General features: G+C 38.7%; 1 protein-coding gene across 1 annotated transcript; it reads left to right on the top strand.

The window, feature by feature from the left end:
* Positions 1–1,223: 1,223 nt before the first annotated feature.
* LOC148873703 (uncharacterized) lies at positions 1,224–7,557 on the top strand. Its single transcript, XM_088942176.1, has 5 exons — positions 1,224–1,255; positions 5,410–5,711; positions 5,796–5,873; positions 6,032–6,820; positions 7,022–7,557. Exons 1-5 carry the CDS (start codon positions 1,224–1,226, stop codon positions 7,555–7,557), a joined length of 1,737 nt encoding a protein of 578 aa, XP_088798302.1.
* The last annotated feature ends 4,759 nt before the right edge of the window (positions 7,558–12,316 follow it).

Raw genomic sequence — 12,316 nt, 5'->3', positions numbered from 1 at the left:
ATATTTATTTTATTGATATATTATATACTATATATTATTATATAATTATAATTTATATAATATTACATAAATATATAAAAAATATATAAATAATATATATGGGCCGTGTCGCGGGCTGCGGGCTAGGTTGTGTCGGCCCATGAACCTAAAACCCCAGGCCCAGTACGGCCTGCATGGTCGTGCCGGGCTGGTCCAAGTTCGTACCTCAACATAACCACTTGCTAGAAGTGGCTAGAGCTCTTAGATTTCATGCAAGTTTACCCATTCGGTTTTGGAGAGGATGCATACATTGTGAACCATTTGCCCACTCCCATCCTCTCAGGTCAAACACAATATGAGATTCTATATCATCGACCACCTATGTATGCTCATTTCCGAGCTTTTGGATGCTTCTATTATGCAAGTATGTTACAACATGGTTGTGATAGGACAACCCTGCATTTTTATTGGGTATCCTTAAGGACAAAAGGGTTACCGTGTGTATAATATTACTGATGGGCACTTATTTGTTTCTTGGGGTGCCACCTTTTTTATGATCAATTCCCTTATAAGAGTACTAATTATACTACCAAGAAACTTCACAACAAAACCTCCTCATTTCCTATGATTTCACTCCTATTCTTAAGACTACTTTTGATGATTTCTTTACCTAGGCCCATTCTCGACCCATTAATAGCATTACCTTGCCTACTATAGAGGAACAATCTGATTCCTCACCTCATCACGCTCAAAATGAAACTGAACGCATTCAACTGATTCAACCATCCATGTCTACTAGTCCCACAAGGACCCAACATCCACCTACACATCTAAGTGACCATATTTGCCCTACCACTGGATCTACAATGACCATATTTGCCCTACCACTGGATCTACAATGACCCAGGCCCATCAACATATTTCAATTGATTACACACGAATTGAGCCCACTACTTATCAGTAAGCTTGTCACCATGTTCATTGGTAACAAGCCATGACAACTAAGTTGGCTAAACTTGAAGAATATTCATAGTTGGACTTTGGTTGATCTTCCACTTGACAAGGTCCCAATTGGGTGCAAATAGGTCTTCAAAATCAAGACAAAACCCGATAGAAGTTGCAAAGAGCGTTACACCTAAATAAAGGGTGTTAATGACATAGAGACATATTCTCCAATTGTTAAGTTGGTTACAGTCTATTGCCTATTCGTGCTTGTTGTGGCATAAAAACAGAAATTAGATTAGATGGATGTAAATAATGCATTTCTCATGAAGAGGTATACATGCGGCTTCCTCCTGGTCTGTGGTGAAAAAAGAGTTTGCAAGTTGAATAAGTCCATATATGAGATTAACTAGATTTAATGAAATTGCTTATATGGATGACTTGGTTATTACTGGGATTGAATCCCATAATATATTTGAATTGAAGACAAATCTCAGTCAATGTTTTTACATAAAGGATCTCGGGCTCCTACACTATTTTTGGGTATTGAGACCTCTTGGTCCCATGATGGTATTTTCCTTGCAGAAATATCTACATGCATGGCATTCTCAAGAATGCAGACATGTTTGAATGCAAAGCTAGCCACTTCCCTATTCAACATTGGCACCTCAAGCCTGATTCAGACCCACTAGTAGATAATCTAGAATAGTACATGGGCCTAGTGGGGTGCCTTCTTTATTTTACCATCACCAGACCGGACATCACTTATTCTATTCACATTTTCAACTAATTCATGTTTAATCCACAACAACAAGCTCATCTAAACATTGCTGTGCGCATATTCTTTGATATATGAAGTCCTCCATTACATATGGTCTCTTCCTTCTGATAATGATTTGGTTCTCCATGCCTTCTATGAATCTGATTAGGCTGGTTGCCCAACTACTAGGCAGTTAACCATATGCTATTTTATCCCTCTTGGAAACACTCCTTTATCTTGGAAGTCTAATAAGCAATCTACCATTTCTTGCTCATCAACCAAGTAGAGTATTGTGCCATCTCTACTACAACTAGTGGATTGATTTGGCTTAAGCAATTCCACAGTGATCGATCTTAGGCTTGTTCGTTCACAACCAATGGAGCTATTCTGCAACAATAAAGTGGATTTTTGCATTGCTGCTAACTCGGTCTTTCATGAGTGTATTAGATACATTGAAATTGACTGCCATTTCGGCCTCCTCTTTCTCCTAACTTGAGAGGGTGCATTAAACCAACTGTCATCGAAAATTATATTAATGAAACCTAACTGGAGACCCGAGTTATTATTGTTTCTTGATTCTTTGTATCTATATAAGCATCATGATAATGAATTTGAATAGAGTTCTTTTCTTTATTTCGAATTTCTTAGTGATGGTCTCCAAAGCCTAACAAATAGAAGGATCATTAATATAGGACTTCACACTATATACTTATAGGGTCAATTTGCCATTTACTTTGAGAGGTACCAAGTTGTTGATAGAAGGTCATGGTTATTTGAAAATGATTTAATCATTCTCCATAAGGGAGAATCAAACAAGAGTCCCTTCAATTACATCCTTGATATATAAAGCGGATTTTTTGGTCCAATTATTTGGGCTACCAATGGAATACTTGAAGGCTAGTGCGATTAAGCACGTTGCTTTGGAACTTGGAAAACCTTACGAACCAATTGAAAAGGAAATTGCTAAGTGGAGTTGTTATGGGAATAAAGATTTTAGTTGACATCACATAACCTTTATTGCGAAGTCCCCTATTAAGTTAGTAAGGCTACGTTTGTTCTTGGGTAAGTTATTTATCTGGGTAAATATAGTTACCTGAATAAGTTTATGCATCTAGGAGATGAGTATCACTTATTCGGGTAAGTGATACCTAGAAAAATAAACTTTTCCTCATCCCCACATAAATCTTAAAAAAGAACATGAAATTCTTGATCAATGGAAACCAAAATCTTATTGACCAACATTTCCCCTCTCAAAATCCAAAAAAAAAAAAAAAAAAAAAACGCTCTGTAAGTGTTAAAACAACTTAAGTTCAAATTCAATATATATAAGCACCTCTCTCGAAATTGTATCTTTTGTGCTAGAATTAGCCATGAATATGTCACTTGTGGGGTGAAGCACCGACTCCATGTTGCAGTAGATGATTGTTTGGATCTAGTGATGAAAGAGAAATTGATTGCAATGTCAGATCGGGTGATAAAATCATAATGGAAATCTGGACTCCAATGACCATTCCATTCATTTGTCTTCTGTCATAAACCATGTTGAATCTTGAAGATAAAGTCACTGTAGATACAAACTAGCATATTCAACCTTCCAGTTGCCATAGATAGAGCACAACCAACACTATGAGTGTGATGCTCATCAATCTTGCTCATTTTCCTTGGCAAGTGGAATTACACTCGAGAACTTAGAGGGTGATTGCAAAGAGAATAGGGGTCATGGAGGAAAACTTTAGCTGTTTGGAGATTTGGGGCAAAAGAATATTTCCAATCAATGTTCTTTGACAAAAAGACAAGCAAAAACCTGGTTGAGGCAACGAATCATGCATAGGAAGCTTTCAAATAGCCAAAGTTTTTTAGGGAAATAGGTGGGAAATTCATCGAGTTCTTTACACCTGATACCATAGCATCCTCAACTGTTTTATTATTCAAGAATAAAAATAGATTAATCCCTATGTTGAATAGGTAGGGTGAGATGGGGTAACCCTGTCTCAACCCCTTCCATTCTTGATAATCAATCTAATATACATTTTTTAGATTGATTATATATTTCTTTAATATTAACTAATAATTTAACTTAAATAAATAGTAACTTATTAATGTCTTTAAGCATATTATAATTTGTAAAAAAACTATTTAGTATGCATAATGGATTCTTAATTGATGCATTATTAGTAAAGTTGTATGACATCTGCGTCATGTTACATTGGGGGTCTAGGGGCCGGTTTAGGGAGGGGTTACTAACCCCATGTTGTTTAACATGGTTTTAAAAAATGATTTGGAAATGGAATCGTTTTAGCCACCGGTTTTTGGGTTGATGGTTTGACCATTCGATTTGAATGAACAGTCCATTTTGACAACAAAAATAAAGACAAAAAATAATTTAAAAACAGTCAAAACCATTGAACGGATCGACGATTCGATCACCCAGGTCAACGGATCATTAACCAATTCAACGATTTTTGACCAGGGACCGGGTTTGAGGTAAAATGGAACCGATTACCTGGTTCCTGGGCTGAATGGTCTGACCGTCCGAGTCAACTGCGGTTCAAAAACCATGTTTGTAACCATAATAATGTCATCTTGTTTGTTTTAACGAAATTTCACCAAAAAAAAAGCCCTTAATTGTATCAATTGTTGTACCAGAGATTTTATTTTATTGACAGCCCATATTATTCTTATAAGTTGTAGTTGTATACTTGTATTGTAACTTCACTAAATTCTCAACCATGGAGAAACCGGTCATAGCTAGAGAATACAGTGGAAACAAGCCCAACAAATGGCGGTGAAACTTCAGCATGCATTTCCTTGTCGGATCTCCTTCAACCTGTTGAGCTAATCCATCTCCACGCCAGCTTTGCAAGTCATCGATCGATATTGAAAATGATGTAGGCATTGATGATGAAGCATTCAAGCTTATTCTTAAAAGACTGAACCAAACTACTTAATTGACAGATGTAACCAACTGTTTAATTGATAAATGAACCGAAAGGAAACAAAGAAGATGTAGGCTAGTCTCCAACAAACTAAACCGATGTTCTGTTTCCCTACGCACATGTAAAGAAAGAAATTGAGAGGTTCTTGTGATATCTTCAATCACTCCGAAGATCAATATATAGAGACTGCTAATTAAATGTGCCTTAAATGCATCTCACTGTCACTGCTCTTCCAATGTATCCTGTATACAAGACGCGTAATAGATTAGTCTAAACCCATACCAGACGCACCAAACTGATCAAGTGATCATAATTTAAGCTGATGGGTCATGGAACGACTCATGTTGATCCTCTTCCTCCTAAGTGTAGGTTGGCATCATGAGCCTCAGTCCTCTAAATTTCAGTCTCTCGCACAGGCTTCCACTCTCATATTGAGTGTTGACAACGGCAAGTCATTCTCTCCTGAAATTAAGTTCAGTTGGAGTGATGCCATGACTGGTTGAGTGTTTGGTTTAAAACACTAGCGTGTTCATCGCGGTCGCAGGGATTCTTTCCTTTGCTTTGTTCATGCAGTCCTCACAAATTAATAGCTATTACAGATTTAATTTGTAGAAGAAGATTCGCATCGACTTGGAGAAGCTTAAATATCCTAGATCATCATCGTCATTTTACAACATACTGAGCCTAAATCCGTTGTCGTTGGAGTTAAAGGATCATAGGAGTTGGAGCAGGAGCTTTACGTGCACAATGGTCTGTGCAAGTTTTACTGTTTCTTATCTTCCTCGGCTGTAGCTGTAACCATTTTTGCTGCTCTAAAGCATGTCTAGAAGAAGAAAGGTCGGCTCTGTTGCAACTCAGAGAATCCGTCAACAATACCGACGCATTTCATCCGGAGTGGGATGAAGGCCAAGATTACTGCAACTGGGATAGAGTAACTTGCAACAAATCAACATCCCGGGTGCTTACCATTGATTTTGCTTCTGTAAGGAGTCGAAGCCAAGGAATTTGGTACCCAAATATCTCTCTATTTGCTCACTTCAAGGAAATTAAATTACTGAACTTGCAAGGCAACAATATGAGAGGACGACTTAAAGGTATTTTATTTTAACTCCACCAAGTCGGAGTTTCCATCTGATATTAGTTTTTAACATTCTTCTTTGTTTAATTATGAACTGCAGATTTCTGCAACTTGAAGTGCCTAACAATATTGGCTCTCTCCGGAAACCTGATCAATGGCGACATCCTTCTCTGCTTAGGTAGCATGCCCTTAAAGTGTTAGCCCTGTCTGGTAATCAACTCCAAGGTAGCATTCCTCCCTCTGTTATCAACAATCTAACCAACCTTCGTACCATTATGCTTGGTGACAATGACTTTCAGGGTGTGCTGTCTTTTTCTATGTTTGCAAACCTTTCAGAGTTGCTCACCCTTGAATCTTCTGGAAATCATAAACTAGAGATTGAAACTGAAACCACCCCAACGTGGGTTCCATCTTTCCAACTAGAAATCCTTGGGTTGAGAGGGTGTCCTCTCAACAAGCGCAGTGGTGGTAATATCCCAAGTTTCATCTTCAACCAGTCTAGAATCGACATCCTAGATTTGTCAGGCACCTCTCTTCGTGGGAATATCCCTTCCTCACTACTCTACAACTCCTCTTTAGGAATGTTGCTACTAGCAGGCAACCTTCTTGATGGTGAGCTTCCACTTCCTTTCCATAACCATTCTTCACAACTCAAAGTTTTTGACATGGCACATAATCATATTTCTGGGTTAATACAAGCGAACATCAACCTTTTATTTCCTTCTATTAAAGCTCTTGACATGTCAAGAAATGCTCTTCATGGAGGAATTCCGGAATCCATTAGCAAAATCAGGTCTCTATCTTATCTAGATGTATCAGACAATGAGATATTTGGATTTATACCCCCCAACTTGATAAGCAACACCAGTCGATTGGAACACTTACACCTATCAAACAATGACCTACAAGGAGAGATTTCGACAACTGATTTCCAAATGCCAAATCTGAGAAGTTTGATGCTTTGCGGCAATGCCTTTACTGGAAACATCCCACAATCTTTGTCCAACCACACTGGATTATTTGTCTTAGACATTGGAAATAACCAGTTCTATGGCAATATCCCAAGTGGGTTATATGAACTTCCTCTGATAGGAGCAGTCCTTTTAGATGAAAATGGATTGGAAGGTCAAATCCCAATACAGTTCTGTCAAATACAGAGCTTGCTTAGGTAGCATGCCCTTAAAGTGTTAGCCCTGTCTGGTAATCAACTCCAAGGTAGCATTCCTCCCTCTGTTATCAACAATCTAACCAACCTTCGTACCATTATGCTTGGTGACAATGACTTTCAGGGTGTGCTGTCTTTTTCTATGTTTGCAAACCTTTCAGAGTTGCTCACCCTTGAATCTTCTGGAAATCATAAACTAGAGATTGAAACTGAAACCACCCCAACGTGGGTTCCATCTTTCCAACTAGAAATCCTTGGGTTGAGAGGGTGTCCTCTCAACAAGCGCAGTGGTGGTAATATCCCAAGTTTCATCTTCAACCAGTCTAGAATCGACATCCTAGATTTGTCAGGCACCTCTCTTCGTGGGAATATCCCTTCCTCACTACTCTACAACTCCTCTTTAGGAATGTTGCTACTAGCAGGCAACCTTCTTGATGGTGAGCTTCCACTTCCTTTCCATAACCATTCTTCACAACTCAAAGTTTTTGACATGGCACATAATCATATTTCTGGGTTAATACAAGCGAACATCAACCTTTTATTTCCTTCTATTAAAGCTCTTGACATGTCAAGAAATGCTCTTCATGGGGGAATTCCGGAATCCATTAGCAAAATCAGGTCTCTATCTTATCTAGATGTATCAGACAATGAGATATCTGGATTTATACCCCCCAACTTGATAAGCAACACCAGTTGATTGGAACACTTACACCTATCAAACAATGACCTACAAGGAGAGATTTCGACAACTGATTTCCAAATGCCAAATCTGAGAAGTTTGATGCTTTGCGGCAATGCCTTTACTGGAAACATCCCACAATCTTTGTCCAACCACACTGGATTATTTGTCTTAGACATTGGAAATAACCAGTTCTATGGCAATATCCCAAGTGGGTTATATGAACTTTCTCTGATAGGAGCAGTCCTTTTAGATGAAAATGGATTGGAAGGTCAAATCCCAATACAGTTCTGTCAAATACAGAGTTTGCTTAGGTAGCATGCCCTTAAAGTGTTAGCCCTGTCTGGTAATCAACTCCAAGGTAGCATTCCTCCCTCTGTTATCAACAATCTAACCAACCTTCGTACCATTATGCTTGGTGACAATGACTTTCAGGATGTGCCGTCTTTTTCTATGTTTGCAAACCTTTCAGAGTTGCTCACCCTTGAATCTTCTGGAAATCATAAACTAGAGATTGAAACTGAAACCACCCCAACGTGGGTTCCATCTTTCCAACTAGAATTCCTTGGGTTGAGAGGGTGTCCTCTCAACAAGCGCAGTGGTGGTAATATCCCAAGTTTCATCTTCAACCAGTCTAGAATCGACATCCTAGATTTGTCAGGCACCTCTCTTCGTGGGAATATCCCTTCCTCACTACTCTACAACTCCTCTTTAGGAATGTTGCTACTAGCAGGCAACCTTCTTGATGGTGAGCTTCCACTTCCTTTCCATAACCATTCTTCACAACTCAAAGTTTTTGACATGGCACATAATCATATTTCTGGGTTAATACAAGTGAACATCAACCTTTTATTTCCTTCTATTAAAGCTCTTGACATGTCAAGAAATGCTCTTCATGGAGGAATTCCGGAATCCATTAGCAAAATCAGGTCTCTATCTTATCTAGATGTATCAAACAATGAGATATCTGGATTTATACCCCCCAACTTGATAAGCAACACCAGTTGATTGGAACACTTACACCTATCAAACAATGACCTACAAGGAGAGATTTCGACAACTGATTTCCAAATGCCAAATCTGAGAAGTTTGATGCTTTGCGGCAATGCCTTTACTGGAAACATCCCACAATCTTTGTCCAACCACACTGGATTATTTGTCTTAGACATCGGAAATAACCATTTCTATGGCAATATCCCAAGTGGGTTATATGAACTTCCTCTGATAGGAGCAGTCCTTTTAGATGAAAATGGATTGGAAGGTCAAATCCCAATACAGTTCTGTCAAATACAGAGCTTGCAGTTCATCGATACCTCTCAGGAGAAATTCCCTCTTGCATCAACAATGTTACTACGTGGAAGGATGATCAGCCTTCAATGTTCCCATCTGCTGTAATTCAATACAAGGATATTTCTTTAAATTGGCCAATCATTGATTTTACAACAAAAGGGCGAAAGAACACTTACATCAGTCAACCACTCTATCTGATGACTGGGATCAATTTGGCATCCAATCAATTGATGGGAAATATTCCTTCTGAAAATGGAAATCTAAAGATTGAAAAACGCTCTGTAAGTGTTAAAACAACTTAAGTTCAAATTCAATATATATAAGCACCTCTCTCGAAATTGTATCTTTTGTGCTAGAATTAGCCATGAATATGTCACTTGTGGGGTGAAGCACCGACTCCATGTTGCAGTAGATGATTGTTTGGATCTAGTGATGAAAGAGAAATTGATTGCAATGTCAGATCGGGTGATAAAATCATAATGGAAATCTAGACTCCAATGACCATTCCATTCATTTGTCTTCTGTCATAAACCATGTTGAATCTTGAAGATAAAGTCACTGTAGATACAAACTAGCATATTCAACCTTCCAGTTGCCATAGATAGAGCACAACCAACACTATGAGTGTGATGCTCATCAATCTTGCTCATTTTCCTTGGCAAGTGGAATTACACTCGAGAACTTAGAGGGTGATTGCAAAGAGAATAGGGGTCATGGAGGAAAACTTTAGCTGTTTGGAGATTTGGGGCAAAAGAATATTTCCAATCAATGTTCTTTGACAAAAAGACAAGCAAAAACCTGGTTGAGGCAACGAATCATGCATAGGAAGCTTTCAAATAGCCAAAGTTTTTTAGGGAAATAGGTGGGAAATTCATCGAGTTCTTTACACCTGATACCATAGCATCCTCAACTGTTTTATTATTCAAGAATAAAAATAGATTAATCCCTATGTTGAATAGGTAGGGTGAGATGGGGTAACCCTGTCTCAACCCCTTCCATTCTTGATAATCGATCTAATATACATTTTTTAGATTGATTATATATTTCTTTAATATTAACTAATAATTTAACTTAAATAAATTAATATTTCTTTAATATTAACTAATAATTTAATACTTGATAAGCCGTCACAGTGGAAATCTAAAGATGCTCCACTCATTGAACTTGTCCAACAACCTCATCACAGGTCCTCTTCCTGTTTCTATTGGAAACATGGAAAACCTAGAAAGCTTGGATCTTTCTCGGAACCATCTCACTGGACGATTCCTCCGGAGATGGTTCAGCTCAATTCCCTTGCTATTTTCAATGTCTCCTTCAACAATCTGTCTGGCAGGATTCCAAATGAGAAGCAATTGAAGACCTTCGATCAAAATAGCTACCTTGGGAATCCTGGTCTTTGTGGGCAACCGTTGGAAAGGAATTGCTCTTCAGATTTCCCAACACCAGCTAACAGGGAAGAGGAAGAAGGTGGTGATGAAGATGAATCTGGCATTCTAAACGACCAGATGATTTTCTACTCATTCATTGCTATCTCATTTACTCTGGGATTTTGGGTTGTCATTGGTCCTCTTCTCTTTTGTAAGAGATGGCGATGGGCGTATTTTAGATTCTTGGATAGGCTTATTGACTGTTGCCTTTAGAAGCTCTCAAGAATGCTTTGCTACTAAAATAATCATCTCTTTATAAAAAAATTATGCTCTAAATAAACATATTTTTGTTTCAATTGTTTCTTTCCATGTTTGTCCTCTTTTTAGGTTCTTTTTCTTACTTTTTTTGATTATGTAATAGCGATAACTGGCCATGAAACTGCTTTGCTCTCTCAACTGTTAATGGAAATCAAAAGCTAGAACGTGATGGGAAAGCTTTATTTCTGTATTCCTGACTTAGCGATGGGTTGCTGGTTCAAGCATGTCCCTTTCTTAGTGAACCGGGCAATAGGTTATTGCTTTTAAATTTGTCTCTTACAGTGCAAATACAAGGTTTAAAAATACTGTATACAAGGGTTTTGCACTGAATATATCTGTATCTTGTACTCTTCAAATAAAGCCTAATCTATATCTGTATCGAAAATTTTAAGAGCATGGTTTTGGTTGTTCATGCCAATTTATTCTCTTCCCTCCATATATATATTTTTTTTCTGGGTAACCATAGAGATTGATCTGCTTGATTTCATTAAATCATTCAGACAACATTAAACTCCTTCCCCTTCATCTTGGGAACGAATCTACCCTGATCACTTGGCAACAAATTTAAGTTTCCACTATCGTCTGTGTGCTATTTCTGGGATCAAAAATCAATTTTCGACCAAGTTATGAGTGCTCCAGGTTTCTGTTTTTTGAGCATCTGATGTGCTCTCTCACTGCCGAATGACGCAACGCAATTGGTCATATTTTGCAACTTCAAACAAATAGAATTATTTTAAACAAGTAACACAATTCTGATACGTGCATGCATGCAGCAGCCGAAGACCCGGTCAAAGTGGATAGCAGCAGAAGACCCGGTCATGTTAGCTCTTAGTTGGGATAAGCCTTATCCATTCAGTTTTAATTCTGTTAGAATAGATAAGTCTTCAATTCTGTTCCTAAATAAGTGCATTCTGTTTCCTAGATAAGTGCATTAGATAAGTCTTCAATTTCTGTTCCTAGATAAGTGCATTCTGTTTCCTAGATAAGTGCATTCTGTTTTTTTTGTTGATAAGCTCCTAAGATTAAGGGACAGTAGTTCCTATTTCTACTCCCAGTTTGTAGCACCATAAGGCTATAAATATAGCCTGAATGAATGGAGTTGGCATTGGCTTTTCTACAAACAAACTCTCTCTCTCTCTCTCTCTCTCTTCTCCTTATTCTAGATCATTCTCACTCTTGTTAGATAACTTGAGCGTATCATTGGTATCAGAGCCGGTTCGACCATGGACACCCGTGGAAAGACTAACACGGAGTTCCGCAATGAGGTCAATGAAACCTTAGCACGACATGAGTCGAGCTTCGACCAAATGAACACTGTCTTGCAAGCAGTGTTAACTGAACTCCAAGCCCTTCGAGCCTCACGAACCACTCCCAATACCACTCCCGAGACCAACCCCTTCGCCCATGAAGAATCCTCACAGCCCCATACTTCCCGTTCAAGCTCCACCCATGACCACCCTCATCAACACGTCAAGCTGTCATTCCCAAAATTTAATGGGGATGATCCGAGCGGTTGGATTTACAAGGCGGAGCAGTATTTTGAATTTCAAAATATTGTTCCGGACCAACAGGTGCAGCTAGCTTCCTTCCATTTGGAAGGCATCGCCTTACAGTGGCACAGGTGGTTGACCAAGCATCGCGGACTGCTCACATGGGAAGAACTCTCCAAAGTGGTGTTACAACGGTTCGGCCCCACCGACTATGAGGACCCATCAGAGGCATTAACCCGCCTAAAGCAAACCACCACTGTGACGGTTTATCAAGAAGCCTTCGAGAGGCTCTCTCACCAAGTTGACGGCCTA

Source organism: Nelumbo lutea, chromosome 1 (assembly GCF_056320005.1).
Source record: "Nelumbo lutea isolate HS-2025 chromosome 1, American lotus-T2T, whole genome shotgun sequence".
NCBI classification, from domain to species: domain Eukaryota; kingdom Viridiplantae; phylum Streptophyta; class Magnoliopsida; order Proteales; family Nelumbonaceae; genus Nelumbo; species Nelumbo lutea.
This window is presented reverse-complemented; position numbering and strand designations above follow the sequence as displayed.

Coding starts and splice junctions, on each gene's coding strand:
- LOC148873703 (XM_088942176.1), top strand. CDS start 1,224: ATGGATGTAAATAATGCATTTCTCATGAAGAG. Junction 1,256..5,409: donor AATGCATTTCTCATGAAGAG/GTATACATGCGG, acceptor CCTCGGCTGTAG/CTGTAACCATTTTTGCTGCT. Junction 6,821..7,021: donor AGATGAAAATGGATTGGAAG/GTCAAATCCCAA, acceptor CAAACCTTTCAG/AGTTGCTCACCCTTGAATCT.